The sequence below is a fragment of the Apteryx rowi genome, unplaced genomic scaffold, assembly GCF_003343035.1.
Source record: "Apteryx rowi isolate R43461 unplaced genomic scaffold, aptRow1 scaffold_126, whole genome shotgun sequence".
NCBI classification, from domain to species: domain Eukaryota; kingdom Metazoa; phylum Chordata; class Aves; order Apterygiformes; family Apterygidae; genus Apteryx; species Apteryx rowi.
This window is the reverse complement of record NW_020447486.1, coordinates 1,641,390-1,661,490: the sequence shown is the minus strand read 5'-3', so window position 1 is coordinate 1,661,490 and position 20,101 is coordinate 1,641,390. Positions and strand designations below refer to the sequence as shown.

Sequence of the window (20,101 nt, the reverse complement as noted above, 5' to 3'; positions counted from 1 at the left end):
CCCAATAACAGCACAATCCGTCATTAGAATATTATCCTTGCTATTCTCATATTTTAGTTGCCCTATGCTTTGAAACACAAGGATTGAATTTCTAAATTATTTAGTTTTTAATCTAATGTAATTACAGTTATTCTTGTTATCCCTATAAGCATCAAATCCTTTTACAATGCTATGTGGTAAGCTTTTGTTCTCAAATTTATCTCAACAGTGAGTTCCACAAATTAACTGTGTATATTTCTTTCATGTTTTATACATTTTTTCTTTTTTTTAACAGTAGAAAAAGTAAGAAAGACTATGATTTTTCTCTGTGCTACTTATTATGCCCCATTTTATTCACATCCTTGCTAAACTACATTATAATATTCTCTCCAGTTTGCTCCTACATACAAGCAACTGTAATGGAACACAGCAGATTGGGTGAGGGCCTATTACTGAATATATGAAAGCATAATAATGCTTTCTGCATTATTTAGTGTCCTGTTCATTATGAATCCCAACTCATTTTTAACACAATTACATAATGAATAGAGTTCATTTATAAAGCTGTTCAGAGTGGTTTCAAGTCATTTACCAGAGTTGCTACAATTAATTTATATTATTAATAAATTGATTTCTATCTTCCAAAATCAACATGTAGTGTTATTTTTAAGCTTAGGTACAGCATGTGCAATTCTGACTGGAGCTGCTGGTTTTAACATGAGATGGCTTATTTTTCATCAGCAACTCAGTTAAACACTTCAAGAACTCAAATCTGCATGCCATTCAGTCCTGGTTACTTGCTGCTTTTCAATAATCCTGTTCATCAAGTCACTGACAGCACTTCAAGCTTTATTATTGATAGAGAATATGCCTGGGCTATATATGTAACAATATGTATTTAAGTGAGAATTATCTAGCTCTTCTGCAACATCCTCAGCCTCTCTTTGATTTCTCTCCCAAATCTCTGGTAGTCCGATGAGCCCATTGATTGGTACACTTTTGTTCAAACACTGAAATAATTTCCCCTTATTTATTGGTCTCTTTAACTACCTCTTCTTCACATTCTCTCATATTTATTAATTTCCATATACAGTCACCACCCTCTCATTTGTGTTATTTCTACCCTTCTCATGCTCAGATTGTTAATACTGTAAGACTGTTGTCTTTTAAGAAGACAACTTCTTCCACCAGAGAAGAAAGGGGAGAACCTTGAACCTCTCTTAGGAGACTGTGAAGAGTTAAAAAAGGCCATCTTAGCCTGTCCTGAAAAGGTGAGGAGTCCCTTAAAGATGCCAGAGAAAAAAATTGAAATTGCTGTTCTTCTGTTTTGAAACATCTTTTTAAGAGGAGATCTGTGAATAGAGGGGATCAGCTCGTGGCACAAGCTGTTGAATAGGGGATAGATGGAGAATTACAGCCCTCCAACTGGGTAATATGTAGATTTCTGAAGGTTCACCTAAATTCTAAAGCATTTGAGGCTTTGATAATAAGAGAACCATGAAACAAAAATACAGTAAGCACCATGGAGATCAAGGAAAACAGGAGAGAGGCCTTTAGTTTTTGCTAAGTATGAAGTGGTTATTAGTAACTTTATTAAGCACATTTTCAGGTGAGCAAAGCAGGCAAGGACATCAAAGAGCTTGAAGATATTTGTGTAATGTATTTACATTAACTTTAGATTCAAAAAAGAAAAATGAGGAAGTTATAATGCAGGAAAATGATGTGATCAAGATGATTTCTTCAGTTTAACTGAGAACCAGGATGTACTTAAAAGAGAGAAAGAGGACCCTGAGGAAAAGGTTACTGAAGAATGACAGTAAAAGAAAGTAAAGTGCACATGTGTTTTCAGGAAGATTTAAATATACAATAAATGTGTAAGAGTAGTAGTAAGGCATTTAGGGGAAAGAAGGCATTTTTAAACCAAAGTGGAAATTTCAAAACAGAGATTTAAAGACTTGTGACTGATTGTGCAGACTTTAAAAGTAACTGAAGTAACTATCTATGAGAATTAACCTGAGCATTTTAAATCAAAATCACTTTCTATACTAAAATTAGTGGAAAGCATACAGTAAAATAGAGCTTATATAGTGGAAGAGCTGCAACCTTAATGTTGAGGAGGCTTTAACTTTTCCACAATATATCTTTGCCTTACCATTATGCTATATTTTGAAGGTGCAACTATGGTATTTTGTAATATTTGAATATTTACAAGTTAGGACTGCAGCTGTACTGTGCCTTTCGTTTTATTGTCAGGCAAACCAAACATCATGAGATGTTGTCATCTCCTGTTTCTGTTCTCTATATACATATTTTCAAATAACTACAATGAGTATTGTTTGCTATATACTTTGTACTGAATCGTACTGGCATACTTAGTGAGACTTTCTTATACATCTCATACCTACAAAAATGGCTGAATGGTAGGACTGGACTGGTTTGTGGTCCTAAATCTTCTATAACGTGTCTGAAATTCACAGGATACTTGTACATATCTAATTATGCATTTGAATCTGATTTAAGTAGCTGAAATACAAATCTCACAGAAGCAGGATTTGCCTACTGATTCTGCACCTGAAAAGCCTCACACGTGGCATTTGTTCCAGCAAGTAAGRAGAACATATGCATGTAAGAAAAGTACAGCTGATATGGCAGGCTTAGATAGTAGCACATGAAAGAAAGATGCATACATTTAAAACTCTCACTGCTGGTCAGCCTAAGTCTCCTGATCTTCTGCGTCTCTGAATACATACACAATAGCTGGAACCATCATGGCCCTGATCTAAATAGGCATAAATGCACTGAAGCCAGTGGACCTGTGCACTTATTAACTGTAAGACCTAAATTCGGTCCAGGGTAGCTAAACTCTACGATTTGGTTTCCAAAAAAATACATAGAAGATCTCTACCTCTAAAAAAACCAATTATTTTGCATGATGGCTGCTACTAACCCCTCAAGGACTTATTATTTCATTCATTCCATTTCACTGTTTGGGTTTACAGACAGAATTGGACCTTTAAACTTTAAGGATTATGCTTTCTTAATTTCTACAGACATTTAACACAAAGTTACCAGCTTATAAAAGCAAAAACCCACAAACTTTCTCCGACAATCTTATTTGAAACATATTCCAAATGTCCAGTTAAAATTTACTGAAAACCATTCTATACTTTACAGAGGAACCAAGTCCATGAGCTACCTTGGGATAAAAACTGTGGTAATTATGTATTACTGGGGTGGCTGCAGTATACAATTAGGACGAGGCACAGTCTTCACAGAGAGAGGTCGTATTATTTATTTAATATTYTTTAAACGTCATAGAACACAAAATTCACAAACAAGAAAGCACTGATGCACTCCAGGAAGAGACTGCATCAGAAATAATGTTCTGCTTCTGATTATTACAGATAAGTGTTGGTCAGGAGATAAATGAAGGACATAATGGTCTTCAAATATCATGACTGTTTTATACAAAAATACCTCAGGTTTCAGCAAAGTACAATGGAAGACTAACTCTTGTTAAGGTAAAGCAGAAAACAGAATATAAAAATATCTCTGAATAAGGTTTCTCTTACCAGGAAAAAATAGATTTCCATCATGGAAGTAAGTATTTTCCCTTGACTATGACAATAAGAATTTGTATCTTCAGAAAGGGCACATTTTTCTGGAATTTGACATGACCGAATGTCTTTTTTTGAACATTTTTTCAGATATACTTAACCCAATCTATATTTAAAAGATGCATTTAGTCCATATAAACTGCTGAAATAATTTGGAGATGGAAACAGAGAAGATACAAAAAATGCTAGTCACAACAGATTTTCCATGTTAAAAGACATTTCTGACTTTCTAAAATTTTTATGTAAAAAAATCAAAATTCTTTCTAGGCTGAAATTCAAATGCAGGTTCCAGCAATTTCAAATCACATATATGAAAAAGACCCTCTTGCTTTTTGCCCTCTACTCTAGTCCTTTACTATACTCTTCTATGCTTTGCAACTTCCTATTCACAATAGAAATTGCAGAATCAATTTTACAAGATTTTGAAACTTGCTGGAAATTTTTCTTTTTTTTTAATTGAAAGGCTAATTGAAGTTATGCAAGTTTTTCTTAAGATACTTCATTAATAGTGAGATTTTTTTTTTTTTCACCTTCACACAACAGTGGGAAAACAGGACTGTGGACACTTACCAAATTTTACACATCTCTGTCAGTAAACTTGACATGCGAGTTGTTGCCAAGCAAGGGGGTAATAAGAGATAAGATCATAATCATTGTGCACTTTACTGATATGCTGTAATCAAATGTGGCAGATTTAGGATGTTCAGAAAGAACTGTGCTAGAATCTCTAAGCAAGCACTAATGGAAAGGTTAATATGATGGTAGTTAGCAGACACCAGCAAAAGCAGTTTGTCACTAGAACTGAATTTAAACCAGGCACATTCAAAGTCTTTAGCTCAAGGGGGCAATAAAAATATAGAATGGGTAGACTTAATACACTACTTCCTTTCTTTTTTATTGTCTAGCTACCAGAGGGTACCAATAATTTGTTATGCTTCATATTATATTTGGAGGCATCTGTGAAATTCATTCATTTGATAGAATAAACTGAAAGTGTATTTTTATGCTAACAATACAGATTATACAAATGAAAATTGACAGTGATAAAAAGTCTTGATTTCTACAAAGCAGCCACATGAATTTATGAAACATAAAATGAAATGGGACAGCCCACAGTTTTAATATCTCAAACATTGATGGCATTGATGTACCTGCTAGTGTATGGTTTTAAAGAAATCTAAATTGCAGAACAAAAGCTGTCAGTCTTTCCTTCTTTCTGTGTATGCAACCATCCACATACAGAAGTGGCATGTTCTTACAGAGATGTAGTTTGAATTGCGCGGCTTCTATCATTTATGCAAATGGATGTTGAGCAGTGAAACTCCTATCTATTCTTTTGCACTGCAAACAAATCAATTAAGGTGGGTCTAATTCCAGTGAGAAAGTATGTAAAAGGATTTATACACACATAGTTCTGCAATTCAGATTTCAGTAAGATCACTTACTATCTTTAAAATTGGTATAATTGTTGTCACATTAATTACAGTGTTTAAAAACTGTCCCTTCGAATTCAGTACTAGAGACCAATAGCTGACAGCTCTCCAGATTAAGTTATCTGAATTTAGCCAATGAGAGAAACTATAAAAAGGCTTAGGCATTCAAATAAATACATCAAGATGATGAAACCAAAAGCTCTGAAAAATCACTGTAAAATCAACAGTGTTTACTTTGAGAAAGTAGAGGATTATACATTTTTGAGAGCACAGATGGAAAACACCAACTTGAACATGTTTTAAAACAAAAATTCTGCACTACCCCTTCTAAAAGGAGCTGGTTGGAGAAGCACAGTTTCCATTAATCAGTATCTAACAATTTTATATACAACCCTTCTAAAATTCATTTGCATAATGATAATCTGCATATGGCAAGGTTTAAGTTATTTAAGCGGTGTTATATTTCACTATTTAGTCTTGCTTCACCACTGCTTTAGCAGCGAATCCTTATGGAGTGTAATGCAGCTAATGAGGTAGCTTTTTAACTGAACAAACTGACAGGTCCCATATCTGCAGAGGCAGCTTGAAACCGTGCCCAACCTCTCGGCTTCCCAAGAGGCTTTTCAAAATTCAATAAATAACATCTGTAGGCGATGTTGGGTGCAGACCTAGCAGAGTGCGTCATAACACTGAGCTGGCAGAACAAAGAAACCATGACGACTGCCAAGTTTCCATGGCAACCGCTGCGAGGCTTGGAGAGTATAATAGCACATCAATCATTGTCCAAAAGAACTTCATTATCAGCAAGAAAAAAAACCTTTAGGATCTGTTTAGTGTGCAATTGTGGGTTAACTCACCTCAAAGCCCTGCTCTCTAGCAAAAGTGGCAGCTTCCTGAAATAATAAAAAAAGAACAGTTAATTATAAAGTGCTAGATAATGAAGAAATAACACATTTTGAAACTCATTGAGCCCGTTTTCCTTTTACATGATTATCTCAATATGCCCATATACAGTTGTTCAATTTTGATAGCTGCACCAAAAGCTTCCCCCTCCTTCCCTCAAGCCCAGCAACAATACAATGTCAACACACTTCACAAGTTCAAACGCAGAGCACACAATATAGCTTTTTCAAGGAGAGGAAAGTTACTTCTGGATTTAGGACTTTAACTAGGAAACCACTATTTCAAATCTAGGCAAATATCCTTCAGACATGTTCTTAATTAAAAATGTATCATATCTCCATTTACATGTTATACTTCATGGGCTATAGGTTATTAAGCCATTTAAAAAACTCAGGTCATCTACTGTGCAGTAAAAAAATAGGACCACAAAATGTGTTCAGACCTTTGTGGTGGAATCAGATGAGCATTTAAAAATACTCTGATGTCTTAATCACTGCTTTGGGCAATTTAACTATGTTCTTTTCCTCAAAGAACAGAGGAAACATCAGAGTATCAGAATGTCCTTGTTTCTTATTTATATTAATTGGAGCAATTAAAATCTCTGTTTTGAAATAAAAGCAAGGAGACAATAGCAATGTTTTCCCCTTGTTCACTTTCTACCTTAACATTGCAAATATTTCAGACAACATCAAAGTCTTTACGTTGTAACTTGCATTCTTCCTAATTATCTTTGCCAAGTGATATTAATAGATGGATAAGACTTGAGCCAGAATAGTGAGTTAATCCAGCTAAATAAAAACAACTACCGTACCAAACCATTTAAGGGAGTGTGCCTAGATACACTGCCAGAATCCCTATGACAGCTTTTAAGCAGTACTGTAGAAAATACATACTTGTGGACCTATATGATCTGCCAATTWGGGGGCAATATAAGAATCTGAAGTGGGTGCAATTGATTATAACAACAGTAAGTTGAGGTTAATAAAATGTGATAAGCTGAAAAGCACAACTCCTCAGGCTGCTTCACTGCAGAAACATAAGGCTGACCGGGTTAGCCTTAGCTGATGTTGACAGAAAAACTGAATCATGGTCCTGACAATTGGGTGCGGGCAAGGTTAGCCACTTTGACAATTTACTTACAATTGAATTCCTTCTTGTACATCACACAGTCAATGACATTTGCTAGCCTGGCTGTCAAGATGGAGTGTAGGGTTCAAAGATATCATGCAGTGTTTTCCTAAACCAGCATGTGATTAACAAAGCCTATGCTTACATGAAAAAAAGGAATCTGCAAGCTCCCACTGTAAAGTGATGCACTTAAAATGAACTGCAACACAATCAAGAAAGCCTCAGATGGGACTAGGACACAGAAAAAACAAAACCAACAGAAATAAGGGAGCGATAAGCAGTGCAGAGAATAAGAAAACAGCTAAAACTTATGTACTGTAGCCAAATTACTTCTTTAAACATGGGTTTTTGGTCATGCAATTGAAATCGGAAGTTACACTGATCTGTCCTAAGGGGGTTTCTTTAATGCCCCAGTGCAACAGGACATTAACATCTGTGTTAAACTATTGTTTGGCTGGGAAACTGGACACCAGTACATTCTTACATCTGTGAAATAAAAACTATTCCAGTTAAGTAGTATTTCCTTATGTGGGAGACTTTGAGAAAATTCATCTTAATTTTTTGTATTGGGGCACCCATGCATAGCACATGTGGTTTAAAAGACCTGGCTCTTTAACAAGAAAGTATAAATGATTGCACATTTGTTAAAAAGTATCTCATTTTGGAATTTTCCTGTTAGCCTGGTCTACTGCCCAGCCACATGAATAATGGTAGCTAGCATACAATCATAGATTTTCCTGCAGTTGATCTCTAATCTAAGGGTGTCTGAATGCGCCAAAGAACAAAAGCAATCTGAAATGTCTTCTATCAACCAAGCCTCAAAACAACTCCTGAGTAGTCTCTGTCAGTAAGGGCTGCACCTACAGCTCCCTAAGAATGAGCATCTCTCAGAATAACACCCTTTTAAGAATTAAGACCTTTGTTGTAAAAAGGATAATAAAGCTCAAAGCACATGTTGGGAGACTAGAGTCTGGTGTTTGCAAAATGGTGAGAAATGTTAGGCAGGTCTYGAATACCAGGGACAGTTCAAAGTAAATTAACCAGATAAAAGCGATGAGAACCTTTTAGTATCTATTCACAATAACAGTGAGAACAGGAAACAAGCAGACCCCATCTGTGCAGCCCTAGGGCACCTCATACTGAGCCTCACATATCTAATAAAGTAGTCAGGTTAAAATCTAAGTGGCTGTAACATGTGGACACTGCTAGGGTTACAACGGCCAGCCAGGGCATTCCCTAATGCAGGTGATAATCAGTATGATAATCACTATATTTACAGGCTTTCCATTTTATATCTGACATCAGAAATCACGAAGAAGGAGGGATTAAGGAAATAAACAACGTACACAGAGGCTTTACCGCTCCCCGGAGAATGCAGCATTTTCATTCATGCATGACATGCGACAACAGCAAAGCGAAACAGCGACGGAACAGAATTTTCTTAGGAGGCTTCATTTCACATCAGGAGTTCTTTCAGTTTTGATAAACTTTAGACATTATTCAGTCATTACTGCAGCTCAGGATTTTCAGAGCTATTTTCCATTATTGTCTACAACACAACATCTCATTTCATAAAACCCTCCCCCTCCCCTTTTTGCTCTTTTATACTAAGTATATTTATAAACYTCACGCTCCTTTTTTTATACCATCTTTTTACTACCCACAACAGCAGATTTATTGCTGTACCACTTAAACTAGAAATGGGATTTGCTAATAATTATGAACCATTATTTGGCTCATGTAGTTTGGAAAAAAATATTCCTTAGAAGTATGGTCACACTGAAGGAAACTCTGTGTACAGTTATTTAATGGGAGTAACACAATGTCACCAAAGTCAACACACACCCTCTCTTTGCACAATGCTGAGCAATTTACACAGGAAAGCGAGATAAACTAAAGAGATAACAATAAAAAAGACAACTTCCGTTAATACTAGTTTTGCTGTTATGATAAAACTCTCTTGCTAGCTGAAAACTCTTTACATTCTTGCATGTATTTTACTGCTGTTGGAGTCTTGGCATTTATTAATTGGAACTGCCTATAATCTAGACTGAGCCTAATTGTAACAGGACTTGTTAAAATTCTGAGCCCTTTCATCACTAGCAATACAAACTATTTGTTTATAAGTAAACAGAAACATACCCTCCAAACACAGAATTCATTAGCATCTACATTACTATGAGTATTCGTTAACCCCCTGTGTTAGAACAATTTTATGATTATAGACTTAAGATGGCTCAACTTCTGTAATTGTATGTTCAGTTTGCCATAACACTCAGTAGGAAAACTGTATGTTAAATATACTCGGCACATCCATGTTTTTTATTGGTACCAAGGTTATATGATGCCTTGCTCAAATTATACCCAAAATGATAACAACATGCATGTTGGGTTAAATTTAATTCATGTAGGCCAACATAAAACTCATGCAGTTCCATTCAACAGCATTTAAAGCCACGTATGGCTGACAAAGACTGTTTCAAAAGCACCACCAGCAGTATTATCTACAATATGCATTTTAACCTTTATACAGAGAAGAAGAGCACTGTAAACTAAATTTGCATTTCATTGCTGAAATCAACATTATCTCATAAAGAAATGATAAAACAGCAGGACAACAACGATACCCTTGCACATGAATGCATTTCCCGTAATTACACACAAAAGCAAATGCAGGGACACCAAAGCTATTTTTTTCCCCAAATCATTCTAGAGAGAGGCAGCATCTTGTAAAATTACCTATACCTCACTCACATTTGATAATACTTCTTTGTGCAGGTCTCTCCGAATCTCTCTTTAATTTACCTTGACAAAAAAAAAAAAAAAAAAAAAAAGAAAAGAAGGGAGTAGAGGATTACTGACAATTTTTAAGGGAGTTCCCATTGCAGTAACTGTAAGCTTCTGTACCAACTAGGTAAGTCCAGGACAGTCAATCCAAAATAAGCCCTGCTCACATTTTCAGGAATATCATCCCCTTCCTTTACATAACAAATCTGTGAGTCAGTGGATTCACTCTGTCCCATATATCAATATAATTTTAAGGCTGCCCACACATACAGCACGTATACCGCACTAAATCAGAGTGCATAATGACAAAAAGAAAGAAACACACAAACCTGAGTGAACTCACTCATCACTGAAAGGCAGTGAGAGACTATTAGGATCATCCACACAGTGTTTGCACTTGATGGAACCATTCCTACTCATCCCATGTTTGAATATATCTTGACTAGTACCTCCACCACTGCACTTCACAGTGCTTTTCTAACTGCTAAAATTTTCTAAAACTCTATCTTAAACATTTCCTTTCTCAGTTTCAGGCTCTTGCCCTTGTACCACTAGCTTCAGAGAAGTATGAATTATTAGTTTTCTTCCATTTACCTTGTTTCCCTGCACATATTACAGGCTATGATTATCTCCCTCAGATAATTCTGTTTCTTCAACATGATCACTTAGTACTATCACTCCTGCTGATTAGTTCATCTCTAATCCCAGTATAACTTTTTGTTCTTTGTATCCTCTTTTGCTTTTCTACAGCTCACCTTGTTTTCTGCAACAAAGTATTAGTTGCATAAATCTTCTCTAACATTAAAACCCATTTATCTAAATGAAATGGATGACAACAAAGTAAAATAAGTAAATGTGGATACAGGGAAGACTTTTTCATTAAGTGATGAACACTGATATCTACAACTTCATTCTATAGAAGACTGACTCAATCTAAGCTGTATTATTTGACAAACTCCTTACTTTGAGACAGGTGCTAAAGAACTGTATTTCTGAAATAGATGTTTTTTATTCATGATTTGTAAGAGGATAGTTTATTTGTAAAACTTTTTAAAATAAAAAATAAATGAAAACAAAAATGTTAAAAATCATGTATTATTTGTCATACTGCACTAGAGAGAGATGAAGTTCTTCTGTTTCATTATAATTTACTTACAAACACTTTACTTCAGCTTTCCTTAGATAGGCACGTTTGTCCTTCCTATCTCCCTGTCTGCTCTGTCATCATTCCTTGTCCCTAACGAAGAGCCTTCTCATAAAATTCTCTGCATTCAGAGCTATACCCTAAGAACCTCTGACTTCAGCAGTATCTGTTAATGCCCAGTACTTCTGAATACAGGCCCATAAAAATCTTGCTCTTTTTTTGTTTAGAAGGTAACTTGTTTAGCAGCCATATAGTTGTGAAGGATACTACTATCAAAATCACCAAGTACATCCTTTTTGGTATCTTGTTCGTAAAACACTCATCACAGTGTAGGAGCTAAATTTGTTTTTAAGGAGGGGAGTAGTGAGCTGTGCCACCTTTTCTACTATTTTGACTCCAGGCCAGTTTACAATAAATATGAGCCTGGAAATGGCATCTGTCTTGAGGCACAGACAGGACAATGGATTTTTGGTTGCTGTCTTTGGATTATAATAAAGGCATCACACATACAACCATTAACTTCATGACACACTTCTTGGTGGGTATTCTTATATCAAATCCAGGTATTTTATACAGCCCATAAATGTGCAGTAATATGACCTATCTTTACAGCACTCTTCCCTGTGTATGCTATACAAAGCCAAACTAAATTATACCTTATTTATTGCCTATCCCCATTTTAAGTGAGGAAATAGTAATAACAGATCCACACTTCTTAATATGATGAATTAACAGCATGCAAGAACCATAACTGCTTTTATGCTCTGCAAACAGGGATGATGTCAAAGTGGTAATGATAATTATGACCTAYCTAAGGAATCAGAGGTAGATATTGTGAAGACTGTCTGATGATCAATTGAAAACATRATTTCAACAAATGGCCACTTATATCCCGCTATTTAAAAATGAACGGATGGAGAGTGTACAAGACATAGTTCCAGCTGGATCTCTAAACTTTAGTGCCAACAGTATGTTTGTTGTGGTTAGTGGTAAGATACATATATTGCCCTTCAATTCACTGCTAAATAGTTACCAATAGTTACAACACAGTAGATTGGCCTACTCAACCCTTTATTCATTGTAGTCTAATTTAGACACACATTACTTTAAGTTCAGCTATTATTACATTTCATTGTGTAAAAGCAGTACAAGCTCATATGCCTTTAATAAAAAATGGCTGTTTTTACAGGTATTCAGGGCTCAGAAGGAGAAGAATGTGACTTTATCCTCTTTTTTTTTCAGAGACAGTTGCTTTAAAATGTGCCATATGAGAGTTTGAGAAACAGAAGTCAAAAGAAGCACCCAGCATATTTTCTGAAGCAAACGTGTATCTGGTGAAATTCTGCTGCAGCTGATAGTTTGAGCTATACTTGGGATGTTTTACAGGGATATAATGCTTCAAAATTGTTTTCCTTTGACAAACACAGAAGACTAATCCATGACTTTGGCGAGGAGTGTACACCTGTTCGCATTTCAGACAAGATCAATCCAAGCTGGTCCCAGAAGGGGCAGCCCCTGTAGACAGCCTGAGAATCGACACTGAGAATCGGCAATGTCTGAGCAAGTTACTGCTGGAGAAAGCACAGCTGGCAACAACTGGATGGGCAGATTGTCATAAAGGAACACTGAGGTGGTTTTTGCCCCTTTACTTCTCCCATGAGCAGTGCCAGACCCCAAAGTTGCTATTGTTCACAAGTGATAGCATGAATTGGTGTTATATCCTAAAATATTATTTCAGCTTCCTCCAGTAGTACTAAAAATACTGGTAAGTGTATCTACACTACCTTCACCCAGTAGGTAAAAATACGAAATAATAATAATCAGTTCAAGTGAATACTCAGAGCAAGTGGAAATACCATATGGGATTAAAGTTGTAATGTTCACAGAGCGTTCCGGCATTCTACCAGAGGGTTTTATCTGAAAAAGCCTAGTGTGACAAGAAAAAAAAAAAAAAAGGATTCCCTATCCTGTTTGGGTCCATGCTGGAGCATCCATATTATCYACAATTAATTAACATTTGAGTTATTTATTTTCGTATTCAGGCTATTGCTAGAACTGTAATTGCTGCTAGAATCTTCTACAGAAAAAAATCACCCTGAGTCAGAGCTTAATGCCATTACAAGGTCTGCAACAGCTGCAGCAGTGATATGCCTCTGAGCCATTCTGAAATTTTATGATGGATAAAGAGCTATTACTTATATCTCTGCCTTACATCCTAACCGAAAGAACTGAACTACCTATGACTCTGTATGTGTCTCTTTCCTCACATATTAATGGTATCAAACTAGTGAACTATACTTCCCTACACCATTTGTCTATACAGATGTGTTTATCTCTGTCTCAAAAATAGAAGCATCATGATCAGAAAAGAGGGAGAAGAAAAAAAAGTCTCCTTTATTAATCATCACTGAATCAGGAGAACATAACAAAAATGAAAACAAAGACATTAAAATTAATTCGATAGCTAGAAGGTAAGAGTTTCATATGCATATAAAAATGAAAGATGGGCGGGGTCTTTTGAAGTCTTTAATAGTGCCCTCGGATGCTCTTAGTCTGTAACCTGAAGCCTCCTGTACTGACTTTCTAGCTGAAGGATGCCAAACAGAAATAAAAGATTGCATCATTTTCAACAAGGCCTTCTATGATTGCAGCCACTCAGACTGGCCTGAAATCACTGACAAGATATGCTCATCTAGCAATTTCAGGTGAAGAGAATAATCAGGTGCTGTGCTAAAAGTGCTGGAATACAGCAGGACTCATCTATCGCCCCTAAAAGGTTAACACATTTTTAGCAGTAAAATGGAATTGTTTTATATACTTTGTTTTGCGTGATGTCATGTGCAGTCTGAGCAGTTAGGCCACTGTGATCCTGACCAAAGAACATGATCTCCTTTTGCCATGTTGGAAAAGTTGCCAATTCCTTGCACCAATTTTCTTTTTTAATCTACAGAAGTTCTAATTTACCTGCTTCCGACCATTCAGTGCTTGGGATAGGGCCCTTTCCAGTATGTTTTTCCCATTTTTAAAAGAAGCCAACTTGAAGCTGAGAGGGGCTTAGACAGAATAGAGTCTCACAGAAAAATGAGATATGAAAATCGAGTCATCACAAATTCCCATATATTTTAAAGAGGTATTAGAGAAACACAGAGCTGTTGAGGTTGGAAGGTTGGGTTTTGAATATCTCCAAGGACTCCACAACCTCTGTGCAACCTGTTCCTGTATTTGACCACCCTCACAGTAAAAAAGTTTTTTCTTATGTGTAAGTGGAATTTCCTGTATTTCAATTTGTGCCTGTTGCCTCTTGTCCTTTCACTGGACACAGGCTCTCTCAGCCGGTTTACTGGCCTGTTGGCGAGCCTGCTGGCGAAGATGCTTTTGTCCCACTCGGTCAGGTGGATCCTGCTTCTTCCCAGCAGTCCTTGATCCTCAGAGAGAGTCCCATTGTCATAAAAGCCAAATCTCTTCTCCTGACAGCAGCTATGCAACCAGGTGTTGATCTGCAGGATCTGCCCACTCCTCTTCCTATTGTTATCTGTTTTAGGAGGGAAGAACTAACAGATGGCACATTGGCGAGCCTAAGATTTAGAAACCATGTCTCCAAGAGCAGAATTTAGGACTATAAACAGGCCTTTCTTTTTTTTTTGGCTATAATTTCTCATTGACAAAACTGATTTTTTCAAATACTTGACCTAAGACTATTCTGAAATGCTAGAATACTAATAATACTAGGGGGGGAAAAAGGTACAAAAATGCAGTACATTAAGAAATTAGTCACTAGGACATGAATTCAACAAAACAAAGTTTTGCTCAAACGATCCTAAGGGTGATATTTTCACTCTTTGAGCCATTGATGAGTTCCACAATACAAAGCAATAATTAAAACTTAGCTATTAAAAGAATGTTAGATTATATTACTGAAAGCCATTATTAAAAAAAGAAAATTTCTATTTAAGGATGAAAAATCCTAAGTGGCAYAACCAGATACACTAAGAAAGATAAGATGAACTAAGTACAGCTGTGGGTTCTAGACTGTATGATGAATTCCTTCCTTATCTGAAAAATATGTAGTTTATTCATTTTATTGGTATGATCGATGATGTCCTAGTAATTCTGCTTTATGAAGAACATCATGAACCAAATGTAGCCTTAATTTGCTATTATACCTTACTTTAAGATAGTAGCTACAGACTCCAAGCACAGGATAAAATCCCATTCCAGCACTAGGCAGACAGGGAAAGACTATGTCAAAGAATTTACTGATATAAGCAGGAAAGTCAGATGACTATTAAGATGGAAAACACACACCTAAAGAAACCAAGCAACTTACTGCAGTCACACAGCAAGTGAGGATAGTCAGAGACTAGGAGTGAAACACAGCAAACTGCTCCAGCAAATAAGCAGTATCACTGGCAGATTCTGAAAAACCCTCTGTTCAGGTTCGGCAGGCCCAAGAGCTGATGGCACCAATACAGAAGAACAAAGATGAAGAAAACATGGAAGTCCTTTAAGGTCTTGGCAGCTGAACTTCACCTAGCTATTTATTTCAAGAGCCTGGCCCAATTTGGGCAGCAGACATTCAAATTATCCATAACGAGTTTCTTCATGCATTCAAATTACTCATATGATTATAATAGCTTTTTCCTTTTACAATTAGCTTAGGCAAAAAGGTCACGACTACCCTACTGGCTGTTTTTGCTACTACACTTTCAAACGTGAAAGTGCAATACTTTTCACAGAAGTGGGGTTCAGAATTCCTCTGACAGAAAGACAACTAAAAGCCTTCTCAGCACTTTTTTCTATTTTTAAGACACAATACTCTCACTAGAAAAAACAATGGTAAAGGGTAAGATGCAAAAAAGAATCTAAAATAAATATATATTGATTCTTGTAGAAAAAAGTTTAAAGTTTCAAAATTAAATGCTTTAAATACACAAAATAGCATTCCTCAAAAAAGTAATCTTTTACCTAATACATAATAGCATAATTATGACAATAACTATATTTGTTAAAAGCGCAYAGTTTAGCAAAGCATTATTAATACATGGATGAATGTATGAGAAGCCCTTTCTTTCACTGCGATTGTTTGCTCTAAGATGCGCTGGATAGGTAGCAGTAATACTGACAAGAAAATGAATTCCTAGTGTTTTTGTTTGTCAGGCTTCTGCTTTCCCTGTTAAATCAACTTTATATACATACATACACACATACATAAATATATACAGCATATATAMAGAAACTTTCCCAAATACATATATTACTCATGACAATGTAAAATGATGTGATTTCCCTCTCTGAAAACTTCTGCATTTCAGTCGTCTTCTCCTACACACACCCCTTCTCTAAATTGTTCCTGATTAAATCAGTGGTTCACAAGCATTTTATTTTAGACCTCTAACCAGGAAAAAAATCCACCATGGAATCACAACCACTAAAAAAACAAACATTACCAACATTTGTAATTTTTCTGAGCACTTAAAGGGTTATGAAGACCTACAACTATTGTTTAAGATAAATCACCATTCATGTTAAACAGTACCGGTGTATGCTTTTGTTACTATGAAGTAGCTTTATTGTGTTAATATAGTCACAATTAATTAGTATTTATTCTCTCTTAAAAATACCACTTAATGTACTAACCAGGCACAAAAGTGTTAATGTGTAAATACTTTTTTCTTATAGCATAATGATGAAGGATATTGTACTAAACATTCTCCAGTTTATAAACTCACAGTTAACCTTAAAAGCCAAATTGGAAAGTAAAATTTGGGCTCATTTTACACAGAAGAGAAATGAAAGGTTTGAACTGAATTTGAATAAAAAAACCCTTTCAGTTTCAACTGTGCTCTTTGTAAAAGAGCAGGTCTCTACATCTCTGCTAAGCAAGGACACTCTCCTAGTGGCATCTGTTGTATATTCTAAAGAATTATAAAAATGTAGTGTATTTTTCAAGCAATAACGTTTTATAAGTTTTAGTACRTAAGCATACACAAACCTACCATCTTTGATTCTGCCAGATGCACATTCTACATATACTCCAAGACTCAAAGAACATTTGGATTTCATCCTCAGCTACACTTCAGAACAGCTACCATTCTAACCTCTACTTCTGCATCCTTCAAATGTCACATTTATTTTAGGATTTGTCTCAAAAATATTTTTTAATCACTGAGATAACAAATTAATATTCTCTTTCAATATAAATTTATAGATGTTATATATATTTACCATAACTATATGCTTAATATGTGTAGCACATTGTAAATGCACCTAAAAACACACCTGATATATATTGCATTTTATTACTCGATAAATATAAGAGTGCAGACTACTCTGAAGCTGAAATTAGTAGTAGTAGTAATAGTAGTAGTAATTCAGTTTTGGACTGGTTATTTTTAGCTAAGCACTTGCTCAAGCCCTTCACTACAGAATTCTAACACCTCCTGAGTGCTCAGAAGTGTAAATAATCCTTCTTTCTCTGCCTGTAGCATTATATTTGTGTTTATATATAAGGGGCGTTATTGCAATCTATCTAGTTTGCCTCACACTCTCCAGCATAAAGAATTCCTGTGATTTCTTTCAAGATGCTGTGTCTCTTCCATTTTACACAAAATTTGGAAAGAGCTTTATAGTCAAAGTAGTACTGTTCTTTTGTTCAGATTGCATTCTGATTCAGGTTCTTGAAAATTAATTTTTCTCTTATATTAGTAATAAACTTCTGGCTAAATACGAGACAACAAATGAATGGGAACATTCTAAAACAGTAGTGCTATGCTTTCAGAGCAAAAGTAGTGGCACTAACAGCACACCAGATGCTGCACTAGAAGCTTTTGTAAAAGACAGCTGTTTAGGGACTGGGAAATGAAGGAAAAAAATATACTAGGATCCCTGGAAAATGGCACAGACTTGTAGAAATTCCTTGGTGTGGGGTTTGTTCTTTCTAAAAGACCTAAGAGCAATGTGGAGCTTGTATAATATAGCAAAATATAACTGTGTTACAAACATCAAGTTAGAATAGATATTCAGCCCTAGCAGAGAGATATGCATCTCCCTTGAAGGAGAAAAACGCAGGTTTCTGAATTCCTTGTCCTTTGTCAGATTTTTATATCACAGCCTCTCCTCTTTTTTTTTTCCTTACCAACTCTTTTCAATTATGCTTCAAAAAGTCACATCTGACATCCACCATGCTATGTTTTGAAAATTGCCATGCTCTAAAAGGCATTTTGATCTTAGGTTTACATCATGAAAACAAACAGTTTATTTGGAGACTTGCTGGCTCACATGGTGAGCAGTGAACAGTATGCAGAGGATACTGTGCTAAAAGTGTCACTTTTAAAAAATAATATTGAAGCAGTTCTTTACAAACATGGCACTTGTCCAAAGCACATATGGAACATTAAATATAACCATAAAATTTTATGCACCAGATTTGACCAAGGTCCTGAGCTCTAATTTATATTTTCTCCATTTTGCTGAAAGACTAGCTACATTTGATAAAGCTACCTCATAAGGACTCTGTTCTCCTAACATTTACACACCACACATCTGGACTTGGAAAGGGATTCTGAGTAAGAGAGCCAACTAATGCAGATCTTGTTTACATTATGTGCAATTACTCTTGTGTCATGAATCTCCCTGGGATATCAGAATGTGCTGAAGACACTCAAAGAATATGTAACTTCAAAAAAGAGCGCAAAAGCCTGGATGTTTCTATCCCTRTCAATGAGTTTGGTACACATGATCATGTAAGAAAATTAATGGTATTAGTACTTTCCAATAATATTTCATTTTATTTTTTATTAATTATTTGCATGCAGTTAACACTGCCCTCAGTGCCTGAAGATCTCTGTTTGGATTGTTTTTCTCTCACAACTCACTCACTGCAGCCAAGGGAACTAAGTGATGGCAGTTGCAACACTCAATTCAGTTACATAAACACATCTTCCTTGCCAGATTCCCCTGCGGTGTTCCCATTTCATGAAATAAGTCTCTAGCATTTGGTAATGTACTGTACCAGCAAGTTTCTTTTCATGTGACAAAAAAGTTAGGTCCTCTGTTCCTGGCAGCAGAGACGCATGTGTGTGAACATGTCCTTGGAAACCACCCGAAACTATGAGGACAAAGAAGGAAACAGTATTCAAGTAGCTGCAGAGCAAGACTCGGAAGCCAGATTTTAGCAGGAGAAAGACAGTCTTTGTCCAGAAATTGAGGCAAGTTTATTCCTAAATCTGTCACAGGGACAATAAATGTGAGTGCACATGATATCTTCACCGTATACAAGATATGAATGCTGCCCTACTGAGTGTATTTGCCAATAATGATAAAGACTAATCAGGCCAGATCACTCCCATAGGTGCAAATGGGGTTATGTGTTTTAACATCACAGCTGGAGCAAACACACTCTTGACTATGAAAGCAGTGTGTGGTGAAAGGGGAAAGAGATGGAGAGAGTGACCAAACAAATCAATCATGCAGCTGATCACTGCAAAGAGAGGCAGCTTTTTGGATAAAGTTTCCCACCATATCTGCCCACCAGTGCGATACAGGGTGGTCATCCTTCATTGCCTTGCTTGAGCTTGCCCTTACCGTAGATAGGTGACTGTTCAAGGTTATCTGGTAAATTATATAGGGACTAGTATTCGCACTGTCTGTGCAAAGGTTAGAGACAACACAAGTCTTAGGGCACGTTTAGATCAGGCAGCAGAGCATCACAGAGATCTCGGAGCTATTTGAACTGCTGGCCTGATCTGGTAATTCRTATAGAGAGACACAGCATAAGGTACTCCTGGAGCACAGCACTCACACCATCAGATTGCATCTTCCAGTTTTGCAGGTCACATGTTCAAAGTCAGCAAACATCTCTGGATGTAAAGTAAACCTATGCCCTTAAAAGATTATTTGCAAACTCCACTTGCTGCCCAGATAAATTTAAAATTACCACTTTTTTTTTTCTGAAAAAGAAATCTAGGAGAATGGAGAGAACCCTAATAAAATCTTGAACTAGTTAAAATCACTTAATAATGATTTTTAAATATAACACAGTGAAAAGAGGCTTTTTTTGCTCCTTTTACATAATTTGCAGTCAGCTGAAGCTAGGAAAAAAAAAGTTTCCT

General features: G+C 36.0%; 1 protein-coding gene across 7 annotated transcripts in view; it reads right to left on the bottom strand.

Annotated features, from left to right (window-relative positions):
- The window catches only part of ADK (adenosine kinase), a 301,193-nt gene that overhangs the window by 43,997 nt on the left and 237,095 nt on the right, over window positions 1-20,101 (bottom strand). For all 7 annotated transcript variants that reach the window (XM_026055768.1, XM_026055767.1, XM_026055766.1 and 4 more), the window contains one exon: window positions 5,887-5,922. In XM_026055768.1, coding sequence (XP_025911553.1) covers window positions 5,887-5,922 — 36 coding nt within the window. The remainder of the gene's footprint in view (window positions 1-5,886; window positions 5,923-20,101) is intronic.